The sequence below is a fragment of the Alexandromys fortis genome, unplaced genomic scaffold (genome assembly GCF_014885135.2).
Source record: "Alexandromys fortis isolate MF-2015 unplaced genomic scaffold, M_Fortis_MF-2015_v1.1 scaffold_140, whole genome shotgun sequence".
In the NCBI taxonomy this organism is placed as follows: Eukaryota; Metazoa; Chordata; class Mammalia; order Rodentia; family Cricetidae; genus Alexandromys; species Alexandromys fortis.
In genome coordinates, this window is record NW_026068048.1 from 451,379 (window position 1) to 473,401 (window position 22,023).

Here is a 22,023-nt window from a genome sequence, read left to right on the forward strand (position 1 = left end):
TCACCTGGAGCCCTCCCTCCCCACTCCCCACCCCTGGAGCCCTCCCTCCCCCACTCCCCGCCCCTGGAGCCCTCCCCCACTCCATTCACCTAGCAGTGATGATCCTGCTCCTTGGCCCTGTGTTAAGTTTTCAGAAGATCTACCTACTGGGGAATGCTGGTCTTGGAGAAATCCCCTCCCTACCAGCTGCCTCTGGTTCAGCTCAAGACCTCACCTCCCTGTCCCCAACATGGTCCCTTGTCATCTCCTGCTTCTGTTTCAGTTCCTCTGGTGATGACTTCCTCTTTAAAGTCTGTCACTGACCATCAAGGGACTTCTCTGGGGAAAAAACCGACTTTGAGCACAGTCATGATTCTCAAGGGCCTCTGTGATTATGTTTTAAAATATCTCTTCATTTTGGGGCCCCAAGACTCGGCTCAGCAGTTAAGACTGAGTGTTGCTCTTGCAGAGCTTGGTTTCCAGCTCACAGCCACCTGCAACTCCAGCTTCAAGAACTCTGACTCCCTCTTCTGGCCTCTGCAGGCACTGCACTCACATGCACATACCCACACAGAGACGTAATTAAGAGTAAAAATAAATCTTTTGGGGGAAACATGGGAAGGATAGGGCCTCACTAGGTAGTCGTAGCTGTCTTGAAACTCACCAAGTAGACCAGGCTGCCTTGAACCCATAGAATCTGTCTGCCCCTGCATCTGCTTCTCAAGTGCTGTGATTATTTAATAATAGGTTTATTATTAAACTTCATTATTAAAAACAACTTTAACTTATTTTTAAATGTTGCAAATAAAAAATCACCACATTCTGAAATTAACCAGACCAACTCTTTAAAAATATTTTTTTTTATATATTTATTTATTTTATTATGTTTACAATGTTCTGTCTGCATGTATGCCTGCAGGCCAGAAGAGGGCACCAGATCTCATTACAGATGGTTGTGAGCCACCATGTGGTTGCTGGGAATTGAACTCAGGACCTTTGGAAGAGCAGGCAATGCTCTTAGCCACTGAGCCATCTCTCCAGCCCCCTAAAAAAATATTTTCGTTGTAACAAACGTTGAGAAAATACTATGTCAGCAATTCATATGTATCAGTCATGTTATAATAACTGTACTATTTTGTCTGAACTATTCCCGATGTTGTTTCATTTTGGTCTTTTTGGAGGCAGGCTCTCACTGCACATCTACCATCCTGCCTCTCCCTTTCTAGTCTAAAATAATAAGCACGGGCAGCTGTACTCATCTTGTTTCAGACTGCGGAATCCCTCCAGGCCTTCTGGACCACAGACTGATTCAAAGATAGTAGAGAGTTTAAAATGTTGCAAATCCAGACCTGTTATCTTTTATTTATTTATTTATTTTACTTATTTATTATATATACAATATTCTGTCTGTGTGTATGCCTGCAGGCCGGGAGAGGGCACCAGACCTCTTTACAGATGGTTGTGAGCACCATGTGGTTGCTGGGAATTGAACTCAGGCCCTTTGGAAGAGAAGGCAATGCTCTTAACCTCTGAGCCATTTCTCCAGCCCCCAGACCTGTTATCTTGAGCCAATCTTTAACCTCCATTGCCATTTATGGCCACCCAGGTGTGTGACCTATCATTTTTGTGACTCTTAGGTAAATATTTAGGCATGTAAAACTAGCTTCCACTAACCCAAAGGCCGAGACATCGGGCAGCACCTGAGGCCTGTGACTGAGACTCACTTTCCTGGACTCTACTTACCTAATGTGTCCATCAAGAGATTTTAGGGGAGTCTTGATTTATGGTTTCCTTTGTTCTCTGCTTTTTTAGTTTTTCGAGACAGGGTTTCTCTGTGTAGCCCTGGCTGTCCTAGAACTAGCTCTGTAGACCAGGTTGGACTTGAACTCACAAAGACCCACCTGCCTCTGCCTCCCAAGTGCTGAAATTAAAGGTGTGTACCGCCACTGCCCAGCTTCTTTTGTTCTCTTTATAAAACTTCATGGAAGATCTGGAGAGACAGAGCCAGGCTAATCTTGGAGAGGTTGAGGCCAGCCTGGTTTACAGAGCAATTTCCAGGACAGCCAGGGCTACACAGAGAAGTCAACCAACCATCCGGCAAACAAACAAAAACTTCACGGATCTGTCACAGTATCAGAACACGCGTTTATGCAAAGCCTTGATCTGAATCTGTGTCCCCAGTCGGGGACACTCGAATTTGGCTCCAGAATAAACAGTGAGAAGTGTGTTTTTGTATTGACTAAATTGTGTACTGGTTTGTTTTGTTTTTGACACAGGGTCTCATGAAGCCCAAGCTGGCTTGGAACTCCCTCCATAGCCAGCCAAAGACAGTCCTGAATCTGTGATCCCATTGCCTCCACCGCCCCAGAGCTGGGATTACAGGCACACATGACCACGCCCATGGGGTGCTGGAGAAGGATCCCAGGCCTTCTTGCATGCCTGGCAAGAACTCTCCCATTCCCAGCACCTACATGGCAATTCACAACTGTCTAAAACTCCAGTTCCAGGGGATCCAACACCCTCTTCTGGCCTCTGCAGGTGCTAGGCATGCACACAGTGCATGGACATACATGCAGGTAAAACATAACATACAGCACGTGGGAGGCAGTGGCAGGCGATCTCTGAGTTCTGAGTTCAGGGCCAGGCCAGGTCTACAAAGCAAGTTCCACGACAGCTAGGGCTCCATAGGGAAACCCTGTCTTAAAAAAACAAACAAACAAATTAACTAATTAACCTTAAAAATGAAGTAATTTAAGAGAGAAAGAGACTGTTAGTTTGGGCTGAGCTCTGTAGTAAGCCCTATGCACCAAACCAAACTGGGGTCACTAAGGCTAAGGTTCCAAGACACCAAATTGAAAGTCACCTTCTTTAAATCTGGTGAGGAACCACAGGCCAGATCCCCAGTAGGCCTGTGTGAGCCAGAAGTCTCCTCTGCATAGGACATTTCAAGGAAAGCCATTGTGACGCCGGTCTGTTTTCTGTCCTCTGGGCTGCGTTCCCCAGCCTCCTCCATCTCTCTGCTCAGCCCCTCGGACATCCTCTCTGCATTGTGGAGTGAGGTGTCACTGGGCTCTAGAGTTGGAAATAAAAGCCAATAAAGATATGTACGCTAGGTCTGTCAGGATGGTGGCTTTCTACACCTTCTCTCTGAGACGTGGAATAGGGGAAACTGAGTCAGCTATTTAGCCAAGACCTTTTGTGGGTGTGAATTCCCGAACTACACTTCCCACCAAGTTCTGGAAATTTCCCAAACGGCCCTAGGCTTCTTTCTTTCCCACTCTTCGTTTTGGTTCTTGTTTCATTTCATCTTTCTAAAAAAGACACTATGTAGCCCAGGCTGGCCTGAAACTCTCATGTACTCCAGACAGGTTGAAGCCAACATCCTCCTGCCTCATCCTCTGATGGGATTGCAGGTGTGAGTCACCATACCCGGCTCTACCCACTATGTTCTCAACTCTGTATATTTCTTTTCTCCAGAAGAGAACCCAGGAAATAATTGCAGAAGTGACAAGGACTGTTTCTGGGAAGAGAACTGGGGAATTAGAAAGGGAAACTGGCCAGTGTTTACACTTTGCTACTATTTGTTTTATTTTATACAAAAAAATTTAAGATTTTTCTTTTGAGATAGGATCTCACTATGCAGCCTTGGCTGCCCTGGAACTCATTCTGTAGACCAGCTGGCCTCAGACTCATAGGGATCCACTTGCCTCTGCCTCCTGAGTTCTGGGATTAAAAAAAGCCCTGAGTCATCACAACTAGCTAAAATTTGTTTGGTAAGTGCAGTGCCTGAAGAGGCCAAAAGAGGGCATCAGACCTCCAAGAGCTGGGCTGGACTTACAGGTAGTTCTAAGCCCTTAGAGGTGGACATGGGCGCTGGGAACTGAACTGCAGTCCTCTGCAAGAGCTGTACATGCTCTTAACACCTGAGCCAGCTCTCCACCCCCTGATCTTTAAAGATGGTTTCACGGAGCCTGAACTGGCCTTGAATTACATATTTACACCAGTGGATGAACATGAACTTCTGACCCTCCCGCTTCGACCTCCAAAGTGCTGGCATGGCCGATGTACAGCACCACAGCTGGGCCATGAAGTTGCCTTCCCTCCACCCTGGACACGGCATGAAAAGTCCTGCATTGTTATGAACAGGAAGTCTCATGTCTGACCTTTGCCTCAAACAGCCCAAGGAGAAAGAGTGGGTGGAAGCAGAGAAAAAAGGAGCCTGGCAGGAGGTTAGCTGTTCAAACTAAGTGGTCGATACACCGATCTTCTCTTAAATGCCTTTGAAGGTCTCAAGGGTAAAGTGTTTCTTGACGGTGGACGCACGAAGATTGGTGGGGAAAGATGGGTGGGTGAAGTGGTTGCTGCCAAGCCTAAAGACCCGAGTACAAGACCCCAGGTCCCACAAAAGCAAGGAGAAGAGAATCAGCCCCCACAAGCCAGCAGGGGCCTCCACAAGTTTGTGTTTGGGGTACAGTGAGACCACAAAACTAGACCGCCCCACTGGTAGAAAGAAAGGATTTCCTGGAGGTCAGCAGGGTGGGGCCTTTGAGGTGGCACAGGCTGTTTGGGTTGGCCGAGCACTGGAAGCCCTTGACAAGGTGGTTGTCCTTTGGGAGGATTAAAGGAGTCTCTTGGTGGTCTAAGTGGGGCTCCTGGTTATCTTCTGTTTAGGACATCGTCACCAGCACGACCACTTTGGACATAACAATGTTGCCATGAACACATACACACAGGCTGTCTATTGTATCTACTTATTTTGTTGGTCACGCCTCTCCCCCCACAAAGCAAGCTCAGTGTGTGCAGGAAGCCAGGTTCAGTTTTATTTGTTGACATTCACTAGGGAGCACATGACTCATATATCTCTGCATACATCTGCATTCCACAGAGCTGATAGACTGATGGGAAGAAGAGATTCTGCTAGCAGGGTCTAGGGTGCTTGCCTGGAGCTCCAGCCTTCCAGAGGCAGAGGTTCAGAGTCAAGGCTCGCTCCGCTACAAAGTGAGCTCCAGGACAGCATGGGCCCTACCTGGGACTCAGCTGCAAACCAGGGCTGGCGTGCTGACTTTGGCTGTTCTTCTAAGAGGAGCTGGGTTCTATGCATTCACATAGGAGCTCACAGTCCCCCAGGTCCAGGGTATCCCGATGATGTCCCCTCTAGCCAACCCAGGCACCAGGCACAAAAATGGCAGAGACATAAACGCAGGCAAAACACCCATACAAATAAAAAAAATGAAAAGTAATTTTTAAAAAGCCGGTCATACATGCCTTTAGTTCCAGTACTCCTAAAGCAGAGGCAGGCAGGTCTCTCTGTGAGTTTGCCACAGTGAGTTCCAGGCCAGCCAGGCCTACAAAGCGAGATACTGTCTCAAAGGAAAAAACCATGTGCACCTACTAGCTGGGCGGTCACTTCGCGAGGCCACTTGGCCTCTGCGAGCCTCAGCGTTCTCTCCTGTGATGTGAGGGCAGAGATGCGCTAACTTGGCAAAGGGAAACAGAAAACTTTATCTGCTGCTTTCGGTTGGGGGGGGTATTTTCCTCCTCTAAAGCCTGCCTTTTCCTGTAAATCACGAATGATTATGTTTGACATTAAAGGTGACTGGCTCAAGGCGTTTAGGGGTGGAGCCTCCCACTAGGAAGCCTAGCCAAAATAATAGTTATTGCCAGATGCCAGGCTTCTACTGCGGATTTAGGGTCATTCCAAGTAGCGGATTGTTGCAGGCTCGCTAGAACTACCCCAGAGCCCGGCACAGTCTGTGTTATCAGTTGGATTCCCACGGTTCCTCAGCAGGAAGGAGGTGGGGTCTGGAAGGGCTGGGACTTTAGGAAATGAGAGGCCGGCGAGTCTCAGAGAGGTCCCACCTGGCAACAACGGCGGCGTTAGCAGGGCTAGGGCTATGCGGTCCTCCAGGCCGCGGAGGGGAGCTGGCAGGGGTGCTGGTGAGCGTCAGCGGGCTCGGATGGGGTGGCAGCTGCGGGGTGGGAGTAGGCTTGGGGACAGCGAGGCGGCGAGGGGACGTGGGAGGCAGCGGATGGCTTTGGGGCATCTCGGGGCGCGCGGCTGCAAAGCAGGGCAGCAGAAGCTGCGCGTCGCGGAGGCTTCTGGTCACTGACATCTGACCCCCTCCTCTCCTGCAGTCCCAACCAGGCGGGGCACGGGGACCATGGGTTCCTGGACTTCCAGGGCCCGGGTCCCCACGCCGGAGCTCGATCCACGGGAGACGCTAGACCTGAGCCGTCTGCCCCCGGAGCTGCTCCTGCTGGTGCTGAGTCACGTGCCCCCGCGTGCACTGCTGCTGCACTGTCGCCGGGTGTGCCGTGCCTGGCGTGCCCTGGTGGACGGCCAGGCCCTGTGGCTCATGGTGCTGGCCCGGGACCGCAGCGCTGCCGGCCGCGCCCTGTTGACGCTAGCCCGCCGCTGCCTGCCCCCGGCCCGCGAAGACAGGCCCTGTCCGCTGGGTCAGTTCTGCTTGCGAGGACCGCTTGGACGTAACCTCATCAGCAACCCCTGCGGTCAAGGTGAGGAGCCCCGAAAGTGCTGCTAGGGCGGGGCCAGGAGAGAACCATTGCTCAAGGTGAAGGGCGGGGCCACGAGAGAATCCACCGGAAGAGATGAAGGGCGGAGTCACAAGATAAGCGATGGGTGGGCATGAGGGGGAGGCTCCACGAAGGAGCGAGCATCCATGAGAGAGGATGAGGAGCGGAGTCACAGGATAATTGTGGATGGGGGTGAGGGCGTGGTCATAAGTGAACCAATGGGAAAGGATGGGGGCGGGATCACAGTGGGCCAGATGGGGGAGTATGCAGGGCAGGGCCCCAAGAAAACCTATAGGAGGTCCGGAGGAGTGAGCCACAGGGGAACCAGTGAAAGGGGCTAGGGCGGAGTCACAAGATATGTAATGGGCGGGGCCTAAGGGACAGGTAGGGCAAGAAAGCAGAGGGAGGGGCTAGAAGTGAGGTCACACTTGACCCAGTTAGAGTGACTGGAAGGACCTGACCAACCATAAGGGAGCTTGGGAGGGGAACGAACTCCTTATCCTGGGAGCCAATGATGAGCAATTAAAATTGGTACATAAATATATTTTGTTTGACTTTTGCATTTATTAAATGTATTTTCATTAACGTATATGTGTACTTGTTGGAGGTCAAAAGAAAAACATTGCCTCTGGAATTGGGAGCTGGGAATGTATTTTAGGTCCTCTGGCAACTCTTACCTTTGAATGTTTTTAGTAGGTTTTGTTGTTGTTATTTGTGGGCTGGACAGATGGCGGTTAAGAGTACTGGTTGTCCCTCTGTAGGACCTGAATTCAGTTCTTTTTTTTTTTTTAATTGAGAAAAGGAAAAATTGAATTCAGTTCTTAACACTCACCCGGAGGCTCACAACCATTTGTAACTCCAGGAGTCCAAGAGAGGTCCCACTTCCTCTTCTGGCCTCTGTTTTGGGCTCCCAAGGTACCAGGCATATACATGGTACACAGACATACATTTTTAACTTCTTAAAATTATTGTAGTGTGTACGAAAGGGCTCGACTCAAGGGTCACGGCACAGGTAGGGGCAGTCATAGGCCAAGCTTGTACAGTCATGAATTCTTAATCCATTTCAGACTGTGACGGATGGGGGGGGGTGCTTGAATTTGACATCAGTCCTAATGCCTCAGTTTCCCTGGTTCTGTGGTCGCCCTCCCTAAGCCTTGCTTTACTTTACAGAAGGCCTGCGCAAGTGGATGGTGCAGCACGGCGGAGATGGCTGGGTGGTGGAGAAGAACATGAAGCCTGTGCCTGGCGCCCCCTCGCAGACCTGCTTCGTGACTTCCTTCAGGTAGAAGCCCCATTCCCCAAGGGCCAGAGCCCTCGTTGAGAAAGGCCTGCCTGTTCTCATGACCTCTCTCTCCCGCCTTCCTAGCTGGTGTCGCAAGAAGCAGGTCGTGGACCTGGAGGAGAAGGGTCTGTGGCCAGAGCTGCTGGACAGTGGCGGTGTGGAGATTGCCGTCTCTGACTGGTGAGTCTGGGGACAGGGAGAGTCATTCGCTAAACCCTGGGGTGCCATGGCACACTCTTGTAATCCCAGCAATTAGGACAATGAAGCAAAAGGAGCGTGGTCAATCCCAGGACAGCACAGGTGAATTTAAGACCAGCATAGGCTAAATAACAACACCTTGTCTAATAAATAAATAATAACAACACCTTGTCTAATAAATAAATAACAACAACCAAAAAGACCTTAAATAAAATGAGTTCACATGAAACACAGCTAGGGCCTTGTAAGTGTGAAAGTGTGGGTCCCCTTGTGGAGCCTTGATCACATGGCCTCTTTCCCAGGGGTCAAGTGTTACCGGCCTGATAGTCCTGTGTCTTAAGATGCCTGGAACAGCGCCAACTCCCTGTACACAATTTTTATTGGCGTTTCATAGAATGCCTGACCAATTAACTGCTTGCCCACGTGGTTAACCACAGCCCCCGGGTGAAGTGACATTCACGGACAGCTCTAAATTGCTTTATGGATCTTTCTAAGGTGGCACCCACGCCTATCCATGGCAGGACTAACCTTTATCCTGTCTGGTGGACTGTTTGGTAGGACTGGAGTCTCCAATAGAGACACTCCTGGCAGGCATGGCTTCACAAACGCCCAGAGATCATCTTCCCAAGGCCATTTTATTGGGGGCAGAGACTAGAACAGGAACTGGGGATCAAACCCAGGGCCTCGTGCGTGCCAGGAGACGCCTCCAACACTAAGCCACGTGTGCCAGGTCTCTTTTTAGTTTAATTTTGAGGCACAGTCTCACCAAGGTGCCCGGGCTGGTCTTAGCCTTGAGACTCCCGTATCAGCCTCAGTGACAACTGGAATTACTACTCCTCGAAGTCAGCAGGCGCATCTCAAAAGATCTGGACTCAGAGCAGATTCTGTGTGTGCGCCTCTGGTGGAGGGGAGAGGCCAGCCTAGTAGCATTCCTTAGGAGTGGTCCACCTGCCTCTGCCTGCCCGACGTTGGGGTTAGAAGCATGTATCACTCTTTCTGGCTTTTCGGCTTTTTCTTTTTCTTCTGAGACAGGGTCTCCCTGTGTAACCCTGGCTGACCTGGAGGTCTCTGTAGGCCAGACTGGCCTCAAACTCACAGAGATCCACTTACTTCTGCATACAGAGAGTTTAAATCTGTGTGCTAACATATCTGGCAACACCCAGCTTTTTTTGGTGTGGGGGAGAGGGGGCTCATGACAGGGTTTCTCCGTGTAGCCCTGGCTATCCTGAAACTTGCTGTGTAAACCAGGCTAGCCTTATACTTGAAAATCTGCCTGCCTCTGCCTCCCAAGTGCTGGGATTAAGGGCAAATGCTGGGATTAAGGGCACGCAACACCACCATCTGGTTTAACACCCAGCTCTTCCATGATTTCTGGGGTTCAAACCCAGGTCCTCTTCCTTCTGTGGCAAGCACTTTTCTGATTTAGCAGTCTTGCCAGCCGCCAAAGACCCCTTTGAGGAACTTAATTTGTACCCACAGGGAGGCCAGCTACATCAGAAAGAGGTGACACATTCAGACCTCCCCTTCCCACAGGTGGGGAGCTCGACACGACAGTGGCTGTAGGTATCGTCTCCTTGTTAAGCTTCTTGATGCTCACCAGAACGTCCTAGATAAGTTCTCGGCTGTGCCAGACCCCATTGAACAATGGAACAACAATATCTACCTGCAGGTGAGCCTCTGCCCAAAGACGAGCCGCTCACTGGGTGGGGAAGGGGTGGTGGGGACTGGGATGGTCCCGTCGCCACAGTTAGAGCTGCATGACCAGTTGCAGTCATTTTACTGTCTCTCGTCTTTGTGTTTTAGTGTGTGTGTATGTATGTGTGTGAGTGTGCGTGCGTGCGTGCGTGCGTGCGTGTGTATGGGGGGGCTATGCCTGTCTGTGTCCTTGATATGTGGAAGGCAGAGAGATGGATGCCATATGTCTTTCTAGAATCCTCCACCTTAGTTTTTGAGACGGCCAAGGAGCTCACTCACTGCCAAGGAGCTCATTGATTGGCTAGCTGTCTGGCTGACAAGCTGGAGCCGCCTGTCTGCCCCCGGCACTAGAGTCAGAGATATGCCAGCACAGCCAGCATGGACCTGGGTGCTGGGGATCTGAACTCAGATCCCTTATGCTTGTGTGCCAGGCCCATTATCAACGGAACCATTTCCCTAGCCCTGCCCTGCCAGGACGTGGAGAAAGCTGGGCTGGGCAGGTCTGGCTGAAGTGTCTCTTGGCCCAACAATAGCTCTCAGACTGTGACACGAGCTGAAGGGCTGGTGGCGGTGGGTGACCATGACAACCGGCAGTCTGCAGGCCTGGGGCAGCCATGATGTGAAAGATCCCCTCCATGAGATCTCTGGGCCAGTCTGCACTGAGACTCCTCACATCATGGCTGCCCCAGGGCAGGCAGACTTCTTCCATGGCGGTTAGGGGGCCAGGAGACATAAGCTTCAGGCATTTGGCCTGTTCTGATCTAGTTTGGGAGGTCACTCAATAAGCCCACTCAAGGTCACTTCTGTAACTCTCTTTTTGAGACATGGCCTTATGTAGCCCAGGCTGGCCTCAAACTCACTATGTAGCTGAGGCTAGCCTTGCGCTCCTTCCGTCTCCCAAATGCTGGGAATAATGGCAGATGTGCACAGCCACACCTAGAATTTCTGCCACATTCTTGCTGATAAAACCTCTTTTATTTGGTTAGGTTTTTGTTTGTTTCTTTTTGCTACAGTTTCTTGCTATATAACCCAACTGTCCTGGACCCCACTGTGCAGCCTAGGCCATCCTCCTGCCTCAGTCACCCATGATGACAGGGACTTGTCACACACCTACCCTTAGATTCCACCTGTTAATGAGAGCATGGCAAGATTTCAGAAGAAGGGGACTAGGCAGCGACATGGCCGCCATCTGGGAAAGCGCTGTGGCCGGGAGGACTGTGACACAGACTGACTGTCTCCTTCTGCCTCCAGGTCAGCCATGTGTTCTCCAACATCAGGAGGGGTGTCCGTTTTGTGTCTTTCGAACACTGGGGCCAGGACACACAGTTCTGGGCTGGCCACTATGGGGCCAGAGTGACCAACTCCAGCGTGATTGTGCAAGTCTGTCAGTCCTAGTCAAAGGCCACCACCGTTTTGACAAGACAGCCTGACTGTGCCTTCCAGGAGCTGGGGCTGCTGACTGGAATCCTTCACGAATCAAGCGCTCAAACCTTCCTGGCACATGTCACTTTGGGATCAGTGGAGGCTCCTGCTTGGCCACGCTCAGAGTCTCGAACACTGGAGTCCTCCATCAGCTCTGCCCACTGCTGCTGCTTGTAGAGCAGGGTGTCAGGCGCATGCTCATCTCAAGGAGGTCACAAGCTGCCTCTGTTTCAGTCTGCTTGGGTAGAGCGGGGTGCTGGGCGCATGCTCGTCTCAAGGAGGTCACAAGCTGCTCTGTTTCGGTTCAGTCTCTCGCTGCCCTGTCCTCAGTACTGATCCCCAGCCTTTTTCTGAGGCAGGGTCTCGGGTATCCCAGCTGAAAACCAAGGATGACGCTAGCCTCCTGCCCTTGTCACTCAGCGCTGGGAGTGCAGGCATGCACCAGGACCTCCCAGGCTTGTGCGGTGCTGGGGCGAGCAGGGGCTTAGTGCAAGCCAAGCGTATAGTCTACCAACCAAGAAGCATCCCCAGTATTGCCTCCTTGTCCCCCTGTTTCTGCCTCAGGGACTTGCGTTGTCCCTTCACTGACGCCCTCCGCTCATGTCTGAACTTAACGGCTAGCAAAATTCCAACTCACTTGTGAACCCAAGCGCACATGGCTACACCCAGGTCTCCTCATTAAAGGGGGTATCTGCCCCAAACAATGAAGAAGGGCCTAGAGCCCCGGCCCTGATCCTCAGGGACCTCTGTAATTGTGTAATATTTAAAGTTATTTATCATTTTCTCAAACAGTGAGAGAATAATATACCGGCAATATCTGTCTGCCAACTGCACTGTAATAAATTGATTATTTTACCTAAACTGGTTCATATCTTTTTCTTTGTTGTGGTCTTTTTTATGATTTGTTGTATTGTTATTGCTGTTTTGAGACATGGTCTCACTATGTAGCCCTAGCTAGCCTGGAACTCACTGTATAGGTCAGCCTGGCCTCAGCTGCGTTCACCTGCCTCTGTTGCATGTGTGTGTGGTATGTGTACGTGTGTGGTATGTATGTGTGTGGTGTATATGTGTGTACGTGTGCGTGTGCATGCCCATGAGCACACATGCTTTCTGTGCTTGGCGGAGGTGCATGTTCACCGTAGCAAGCATGTAGAGCTCAGAGGAGCTTGAAGGAACCAGTTCTTCCCACTCTGTACACCCCAGGGACCCAACTAAGGCTCTCTGGCCTGGTGGCCGGCACCTTTTCCCACAGAACCATCTAGGCAGCCAATTATTTTGATCTTTTTATCAGACAGAGTCTTGATATGGTATGGCTGGCCTGGAACTCATGAGAATCCTTCTTCCTGAGATTCCCAAATGGTAGCATTATAGGTCACACATACCCAGCTTCTTTCAGGTCTTGGTTTTGTTTTTGAGGCAAGATCTTGCATAGCCTAGGCTGGCTTCAAACCTCTGTCTAGTCAACCATGACCTTGAACTTCTGATCCTCCTACCTCCACCTCCTGCTAGGAACTGAATTCAGGTCCTCTATAAGAACAGCGCTCAGTTTTAATCATGGATATATCTCTGCAACCCCCAAATTTTCTTTTTAGGTAGGAGATTTGTTTATTTATTTGTTGTTTGGGATTTTTTGTTTGTTTGTTTTTCAAGATAGGGTTTCTCTAGCTATCATGGAACTCGCTTTGTAGACCAGGCTAGCCTCAAACTCATTAAGATCTTCTGCCTCTTGAGTGCTAGGATTAAAGGCGTGCACCACCACTGCCCAGCAAGATTTATTAATTTATTGTTTTTGTTTTGTTTTGTTTTTCAGAACAGGGTTTCCCTAGGTAGCTTTGAAGCCTGTACTGGAACTTGCTATGTAGACCAGGCTGGCCTTGAACTCATTTGCTTTTAATTTTATGTGTATGAGTATTTTGTCTATGTGTATGTCTGTGCATTGTGTGTGTGCAGTACCTGCAGAGACCAGAAGAGGGCATCAGATCTAGAATTGCAGTTAGATACAGCTGGGAGCCACTCTGGAAGAGTAGCAAATGACATTAATCTCTCACCCATCTCTCCAACCCCAGGTATATTACAGAAGTTGTTAATGTCACAGACAGACAACAGCCTGATGGGGGCTCTGAGGACAGCTCAGGTCCATGTGGCTAAGTCTGGGTTCCTTCTTAGGGGTTTTACAGGAAAGGAGAGGTTCTGGACCATGTAACTGATGAATACCCACAGTCTGGATTGTCAAGCTGTCTACATCAGCTATGAGGGTGGGTCCATCAGAATCTGGAAAAACGAGTTACCTTAGTTCTGGAAGCCAAGCTATTGTAAGCTTCAGAAACTGGCAAAAGTTTAACCAAATGAAGGGGCTTTACAAACTAGCCTGCCCCATTGTAAGAGGAGCTACAGTGAATCCACCAAACCAGATCATCCCCAGGGTCGTTTCCTGGAGATCAAGCTGCCAAGGCTGTTTCCTCCCAGGCTTGGGGTGGGCAGAGGTGAAAAGCAAGCAGATTCTGTATGACCGCAGGATGGAATCTCTGAGTGGGTCCAGGTCTTTCAGGACTGACCCAGAGCCAGATGCCCTAGCCACAGGCAGACCTTGGAGGGCAGAGTAAGGGAGGTTCCTGTTAAACGAGCCCACCTTTAGGCTTCTCTTTACCCAACAGCAGTCCTTCTGTTCAGGATATTGTTACCAGCACTGTCATTGGGGGGCTATTTTGGCCCTTACACACCTGGGTAACAGTGATCAGGTCCACATCTGTACTGGAGATAACTGTACTTTACAGCATAGGGAAGGTTTCACTATGTTGTGACATCCAGTCCATTAAACTCAATGCATTTTGAATTATGTTTTAGATCAGCCTCATCACAGTATTTGAAGAGTGTGTGTTTTGGAGAGTGTGGTTGAGGCAGCACCCAGGTGAGGTGGGATCTGCAAGGGGCCAGAACACTGCAGAGGGAAAGAACCTGGGACTTAATCCCTGTGTTTAAAAACAGGAGAATGAGAGCCAAGATCATCCTTGAGAGATTGGGGCCAGCCTGCACTACAAGAGACCCTGTCAAATCATTTTAACCAGGTCACGAAGTCCCCACAATTGTGCCTGTGTCGTGAGCGCCCCAGAGACCACCAGGAGTCAGAGTTTGTACGCCAAAGCAAAGAGCCCTTATTGCTAGCTCGAGCCTGGGTTCTTCTGTTCCAACACAGTGGTTGGGTCAGGGAGAGCACTGAGCTCAGCTGGTCAGGGGGAGCACTGAGCTCAGCTGGTCAGGGGGGGCACGGAGCTCAGCTGTGGCAGGGCTTTTAAGGAGCAAAGGATGGGGGAAATCCGGATTCCTGACTGGGCAGGAGCAGGGTAGCAGGAGTCTTGTCAAACAGGGATTGGCGTTGCTGTAAGGAAATTGGCGACCTATGTACAAGTTAGGGAAGCTGTTCTTGATGTTCTGGAGCATCTAGTACTTGCTTATCTCAATTCTGATTAGTCCCCCTCAGGGTACAGTTTGTAGCTTTTCCTGGTTATTGTAAGGGTGAGGCCAAGTCCCAGTAATGCTAGTCTGCAGCCTGTCATGGCTGCACTGATGCTAAGTTAGGTCTCTTCACCCACCACCCAGCATGAGGAGAGGGGATTGATCTCCAGTTGTTAGAAGTAAGTTTGGGGTCACAAAATAAGAGAGCACAGCTCCAGCTGAAGTAACTGGACAAGCAAACTTTACTCTTGACCAAGAGAGCATGCTCCGAAGGTCGACACAGAAACAGGAAGTCCCTTTGGTTTTTGTTGTAATTCGGGGAGTGGCTGTGTCTTTTCCCCATGGGCTGAGTCTCACTTACAGTCTTCGTTCGGTTGAGTAGTCTGAAAAGAATTGGTGAGCAGAAGACCAGGGAAAGGGATCACAGGAAAAGGTGGTCCTGACCACCAGATCCCTGGAATGCAGCACTGAGCTTTTGTGTAGAATTAAGATATTAGCATAGAAGTCTTACAAGGTATTAGGGACACAAGTTTAAATTCCATATCCTAAACACAAGTTTCATAGTACTTGATAGAAAAGACTCATGTTTGATATTTCTTACACTATGACCCAGGAAATAATAAAAAAAAATAACCATTCTAAGTATGGACTGCCCATGGTAGCATACACACAGGCCTTTAATCCTAGCACTTGAGAGACAGGTAGATCTCTGAGTTTCAGGCCAGCCAAAGCTACATACTAAGACCTTGTCAAAGAGAACAACAACAAAAAAATTAATCCAAATCTGACTTCTACTAAATGCATATTCTTTTACTACCATCATCAAGTCAAACTAAGGTAGACAAGCGTAGGGAATAGCTTAGCAACGTAGGACTCCACTTGGCCTGGACTATACACACTCCCTTTTCTAATGATGCATTTGACAGCCGGGCTTCTTTATCTGCATGTACGATGCCCACGCACCCATCTCGAAACCTCGCTGTTTTGGAATTCTACCTCTGTCCAGCTCCATGAAAGCCCCTCTGAAAAATGGGATGAGGTCTCCCCTCCCCCAACCACCAAATCTAGTCAGATATTATTATGTTTGGGTGGAAGAATAGAAAAGTTGGTCCAGCCTGGACTACTTCTGAGTGTGTGTAAAATAAGACAAAACTCGTGTTCTTAGAGAGAATATTCTATCTTAAGCATGCAGAGGCCAGAGGACAACCCTGAGTTGGGTTCCTCTAGAGCTCCTGCCTAAAATCCCCCAGTGAGGGGCTGGGATGTGGCTCAGTGGTGGAGCCCCTGCCTAGAATCCCCCAGTGAGGGGCTGGGGTGTGGCTCAGTGGTAGAGCCCCTGCCTAGAATCCCCAGTGAGGGGCTGGGATGTGACTTGGTTATCCGTAGATTCAATCCCTAGAATTGATGAGGGGGAGTGAACCCTGATTAGCTATTGCCTTTTTGATAACGATGGGCCCAACAGTACCAAATGCAGCATCCTAGTGAGACATAGCAATAATGGGGACAGTCACTGGTGTGGCAGCAGGGGTAGGTGGGAACTTAGCACAAACCTGAAATTGCTCTAAAACAATAAAGTCTAACACGCATTAGAATGTTAGAAATGAACACAGGCAAAGTGCGTTCTCCGACGAAACAAAACATGGAAGGGTGAAGGGCCGGGCACACTAGCTAGCTCCATGCTGCTTTTCAGAACTACCGAAGTGAGTTTTCACGTGGAGACTGTCTCCCTGGACCCTCAGACTCCAGACCACAATCATAGTAAAAGCCACATTATGAAGACGTACACTTTCTGCCTTTTCAAGAGCCATGCTCTGGTTCCGATGACAGTGGAGAGCGAAGGTGGCTTTTATACAGGTTATAATTTCACAGCTGTCTCTGGCCAGATGGTCTCTAGTGCACATTCAAGGTGGTTTCTGCATGTTTGTTTGTTCTGCTTTTTAGTTCAGAGGGCTGGAGAGATGACTCAGTAGTCAAGATCACTGGCTGCGCTTCCAGAGGCCCTGGATTTGATTCCCAGAACCCACATTTATCCACGACCCCAGTTCTAGGCAATCCGAAGGCCTGAGGCCCTCTTCTGACCTCTGCAGGCACCCATGACTCATGGACACGTGTGTAGGCAAAGCACCCATAAACATAAAATAGAAATCCATCCTTTCCCCTCTAATTGCGAGTGTGTTGCCATAAATTCAGCTAATGTAAACCGCACAGCTGTGGCAGAGAGTGGGGCTGTGGCCACAGCCGGCGGGCTGGTGCTTGGCCCCTCCTCCTCCAGTCCATTCAACCTCACCAAAGGCTTTGCACAGAGGTCCTTAGCCTTTTCAGCCCCTAGGGAGAAACAATCAGATGTGGGAAGAATGAAAACCGGCTCAGCCCAATTTAGATGACTGGTACTGGGCCAAGACTCATTTATTTTTGCCACACTAAACACAATGTTGGGAAAAGAAGCTTTCAGATAGCAATTAACTCAGCCCCGTGAGTACTACAGAGCTGAAGACATGTTTCTGTGGAAGCGCTTTACAAAGTCATCCCTAAGATGGCTTCTTGCTGACTTAGAAACTGTTATGTCCAGATCTGCGAAGTCCCCAAAAACCAACAAGAAGACTGAGTCCGGTATGTAAAAGCAAAGAGCCTTTATTTTATATAAGTTTGCAAACTCGGTCTCTCCGCAAGTCCAATGTATTGGAATAATCAGAGAGCCCTGAACTCAGTTAGAGTTGGGTTTTTATAGTAGTAAAGGTAGGGGTGAGGGGTTTCTGAGGTTCAGGACCCCTGATTGGCTGACATTTGTCTAGGGGTGTCCTCGTGTGTGTGCTGGCAGGTGATCCTATCTACAGTGGTTGGAACATTATGTATTTCCTTTGGATGGTCTGTTCTTGGGTGGTGCTCGGGTAATCTCAGTTTGTGGTCCTTCCTGCAACCAGGTATTGCTTCAGGGTAAACTACTGAGACTCAGGCCTCCATTAAACTTATTGATGGCTGAGTCCTACTCTGGCCGGTGATAATGGTTGGGAGTAAAGAACTTCCTTTGGGTGGTCTTTTCTATTTAGCGTGTCATGGCTGGTTCCTACAGAACAGTGCTCAAGTTAAAGGTCTAGGGAGAACAACCAAGGTAAACAGAACACCTGCGGGTGTCAGGATTGGTCTGACCCTAAGATAACATGGAAGTCATTGGGGCACTGTAAAGTACAAATGACATCTCTCACAAGATGAGTTTTAGCACTGCTCAAAGTTTTAGGGCATGTCTGGGATAAGCAAAACATAAATCCTGGGAAATACAGGTGGAGCCTGACTCAACAGGCAGCAAAAGTTTACCAAGTTGTGAACTTCATTCCGGGAAAACAGCCAAATACCTTCTCCATTTGGAGAGAGGAATCGGCTCCGCGTTTCAACTCTTCCTGGCTTCTCCAGTGCCTATCTGTGTGTGCACAGGACCTTTTTGCCCTCGGCAGCTTTGCTCCTTGGAAACGGAGTGAACCGTGCTGAGGACTCCCTGGATGTGAGCAGCACCGTGGTGTATGCATCTTACATGTGGTTCTCTTCCAAGCAAAACCCATCTGTTCCAAACCTCGTCTCTGAGTTTCTTTTTTGGTATGAGAAGGAAGTAATGGAAACAGCTCCTCTGAAACTCACGTGACACTTTGGGCTTCCTTCCCACCTGGGCACAGGGCAGCTATAAGGTAGAAGGTCTTTCCTGGGCCTGGTGGAGCCCCATGCAATGCCAGCATTCAGGGAGCCGAGTTCTGTAAAAGGATGGGAAGTTCTAGGCCAGCCTGGACTGCGTAGCCAGACCCAATCTCAGCAAACAACGCTGCTTTTGATCCACTGCACTCAGTTTTGGAATTTCTGGGCCTTTGTCATCTCCTTCCAAGATAAGAAAGGGAAGAATGAAAGTGCTACCACCCAGCTCTGTAAATTCTGTCACACTTACCTCCAGCAGTAGCCAGAGGCTCAGCCAGACTTTCAGGCCACTGCAAAAGCTGCAGGTACAAAATGGAGTCATGCCTGTCTACCTCTAACAATATGGAGGTGAAAACATCGCTTGTGTGGGGTGCAGGGGAGATATTGGGGGTTGGAATTAAGACTTCTTATATGTTAGGCAGGGACTCTACCACTGAGCCACACCTCAACCCCTCACTGGGGGATTCTAGGCCAATGCTCTAAGTCATGATCCCAGTCCCTGGCTGCTGAATTCTAGTAAGAGTTCTTTTGCTGAACACCTAGTGTCTCACTCTGGACTCCACCACTGACGCACAGCCTCAGCCCTTGGTGTTTTGAGAGGAGGTCCTACCAGCTGGCTCAGGCTGGCTTTGAGGTCTCAGTCATCTTTTGGCCTCGGCCTTCCCGGGCTTGAATTACAAGTGGGTGCCGCTGGACCTGGCTTGGCTCTTCTCAAGCTTTCTAGTTATCCTTCTTGCCAGATCTGTAGGTGTGCAGATTGTGACATAGCACATCATGGGCTGTGACATCCGGGCCACACCTGACAGACGGGACTCTGGAACTCCCAATGACTTTTCCCACTTCTGTTACTGAAGTCACGTACACTGGTTACGGCTGTGACGGTGGCCTCGTTCAGCCTGCTCCAGGATGGCGCTTTAGGAAGACGTTTTGAGTCCCTGGGAGTGACTGATACTTTCCAGGCTGCTTGCTGGGTGACTGAGCGAGCGGAGCGCGACAACGACACCACTCTGAAAACCCAAGATTTCATTGTGGCTCTTCTATTGACGGCCTCTGAGTTTCTGTTTAACTTAGAGAAATGTGCCTCCCACCCGGATGGCTTTTGTCTCTTTTGTCCCTAAAAGAGTTTGGCTAAGACTATGAAAGCGATGAGGCCTGGACAGATGGCTTCCCTGGGTAAGAGCACCTGCTACCTTTTCAGAGGACCCAAGTTCAATTCCCAGCACCCACATCAGGTGGCTCACAATTCCCTGTAACTGTAGCTCTGGGGGATGTGACACCCTCTTCTGGTGTTCATGGGTACATGCACACCTGGTGGTGTCCCCAACATACACAAAAATACAATAAATATTCTTCTTAAATAATGGGATGAGGCCAAGGAGGTTGTGTTGTTAAAGCCGTTTTTGCCCTCACAGAGGACCTGGGTTCGGTTCCCAGTACACACACTGAAAGACCCCCCCCAAAAAGGGAAAAAAAAAAAAAAAAAAAAAAAAAAAAAAAAAAAAACCCCCACCCACCCAGTAACTCATGAGAGACCGTCCTTGCTGCAGTCTCACGAGGTTTATTGATAGGAACCAGTGCACTGGGGCTGAAACTCATAACCCACAAAGGGGAGGAGTTCGACCCTGAGGAACTGGGAGAAGGGGCTTTTAAGGGAAGAAACCACAGCCCAATAATCCGAAGGGGGTAGGAAGGGCATCATAGAAAATTCTAAAAATACCATTGATGATCACAAGGGGGCAACTCCCTGTTTCTCAAGATTATTCTCAAGATTACAATCTAACTTTATCTTCAGCTAGTTCCTGAAACACAGTCACTGAACCAGCTAATCCTAGATTTCTGATTCTTCCCTCCCTGCTTAGATTTTTGGCTCTATTTTTTCCTGCTAGGGGGTGTCTGGATTTATCCAGGTCTTTCAACACTGCACAGATTACTACCTCCTATGACCCCAGTTGCAGGAGATCTGGTGCCCTCTGCTGGCTTCCTCAGGCACTTGCGCATACACATGGTGCACACACATATACTTATGTGGACACGGACACATAAAATAAAACAGACAATAAAGTATTTTAAAGTGACAGAGGGAGACTGGGCATATAGGTACACACCTGTAATCCCAGCACTTGGGTTAGAGAAACAGGAGGATTAGGAGTTTGTGGCTGGCCTCTACTACACAGAGATCTTGAGGCTGGCCTGGGACACACGAAAATTGTGTCAACTTATTTTTCCCCACCTACCCCAAAAAATGAGTAGGTGATTGGGACACAGTTCAGTGGTAGAGCCCCTGCCTAGAATCCCCCAGTGATAGGCCAGGATTGGCTCAGTGGCAGTGTTGCCTGTGCTGAAATGGTTGCTGATAAAGCATGTTCCAGACCCAAATTTTCATCTCCAGCATGGAGAGATATAAAAAAAAATGTTGGGCTGGGGACTTTCAGACCATGAACTCTGCTGACAGATGATGCAAAATGATCCATCCTAGGGACAACTCGCCATGCCCAAGGGACCCTCCAAGATCTGACCATCCACCATGATCTCCAGTTTCAGCCAGCCCAGGCGCAGAGCCAGACCAAGGGCTTGAGACACACCGTCAGCACACTGCGTGCCTTTCTGCTGTCTGCAGGGGCTTTGGCCAGGCAGGGATGCAGAGGAGAGCTGCGCGGTGCTCACACCGCCCACACCAATGTGAGCTGTGCAAACAGCTCCCAACACTAGTCACTGGCTGGAAAAACCAAGAAGCTAGTACCCCAGAACCTGAGATGCAGGCCCTTGTAGGCCGTGACAGGGTGTTAGGGAGACCGCTGATGAAGCGCTCAGGGGTTGCTCGAAACTGGATATCAGAGCATCCACCCCCACATTTTTAGCTAGGACGGCTGACTTCTGCTCACTAGGAACTGTGATTCCCCTCGCCTTGTGCGTGCATGTGTGTGTGTGTGTGTGTGTGTGTATGTGTGTGTGCTGTCTGCCTACCTGTCTTTGAGTCTCACCATGTAGCCCAGGCTAGTTAAAACCTGAGCAGTTTTCCATCTTTCTTGGTGTTGTGATCACAGATGTTCACCACCACACCCAGCTGTGACACTGATTCCTCCGATTCTTTTGTTTTGGTAGGATTAAGGTCTCCTGACACCCAGGCTGACTTTGAACTGGCTATGTAGTTGAGAACGACCCCAACCTTCTAATCCTCCTGCCTCTGTCTTCTGACTGTTCAGACTGTGGGCATGTACCACGACTTTGGGTTTTAGCACTCCTGGGAATTGAAGCAGGGAAGGCACTTGGCAAACCACACCCATCCTCAGCCCGTTTAACGTGTGTCGACTTTGTAAGCATCTTTTCAGGTCAAGCCCGGAAGGCTTGTGAGCGAGCAGAGGAAGCAAAGGGCCAACCCCAGAGGTAACACTTCTGTGTGCTATCTAAGGATCGCTAGCTGGGGCTAGTGGGAGGGCTCAGTGGGCAAAGGTACTTGTGCCTGGAGTGGTGGCTCATGCTTTTAATCCCAGCACTCAGGAGGCAGAGGCAGGCAGATCTCTGTGAGTTTGAGGCCAGCCTGGTCTACAAAGCAAAATCCAGGACAGCCAGGGTTACACAGAGAAACCCTGTCTCAAAAAAAAAAGAAAGAAAGAGAGAGTTGTCTTCTGCCCACCACACACGTGCTATGATGTGCACCTGTGCACATGCATGTACAACAAACACACAAACAAATAAATAAATGTCTTTCAAAGTACTTTTAATCCCAGGCATGGTAGCATGTGGCTATAATCCCAGCAGAACTCAGAAGCTGAAGGCAAGAG

The 22,023-nt window shown here is 49.6% G+C and overlaps 1 protein-coding gene across 3 annotated transcripts; it reads left to right on the top strand.

Annotated features, from left to right (window-relative positions):
* Positions 1–4,822: 4,822 nt before the first annotated feature.
* On the top strand, positions 4,823–11,965 carry Fbxo27 (F-box protein 27). Of its 3 annotated transcripts, none has more exons than XR_007588195.1 (7): positions 4,823–5,916; positions 6,115–6,495; positions 7,684–7,795; positions 7,880–7,975; positions 9,527–9,662; positions 10,940–11,321; positions 11,392–11,965. XR_007588195.1 is itself a non-coding variant. In XM_050119304.1 (6 exons), exons 1-6 carry the CDS (start codon positions 5,874–5,876, stop codon positions 11,081–11,083), a joined length of 912 nt encoding a protein of 303 aa, XP_049975261.1. In that variant the 5' UTR covers positions 4,823–5,873; the 3' UTR covers positions 11,084–11,965. The 3 variants fall into 3 exon arrangements, 1 of the variants encoding a protein (XP_049975261.1); XR_007588196.1 differs by having other exon boundaries at positions 4,824–5,774; XM_050119304.1 differs by having other exon boundaries at positions 10,940–11,965.
* The last annotated feature ends 10,058 nt before the right edge of the window (positions 11,966–22,023 follow it).

What these genes read in the sequence shown, in the direction of transcription:
- Fbxo27 (XM_050119304.1), top strand. Translation starts at nt 5,874, where the DNA reads ATGCGGTCCTCCAGGCCGCGGAGGGGAGCTGGCAGGGGTGCTG. An exon ending in TGCTTCGTGACTTCCTTCAG is followed by an intron (nt 7,796 to 7,879) that starts GTAGAAGCCCCA and finishes CCGCCTTCCTAG; the next exon opens with CTGGTGTCGCAAGAAGCAGG. An exon ending in ACAACAATATCTACCTGCAG is followed by an intron (nt 9,663 to 10,939) that starts GTGAGCCTCTGC and finishes TTCTGCCTCCAG; the next exon opens with GTCAGCCATGTGTTCTCCAA.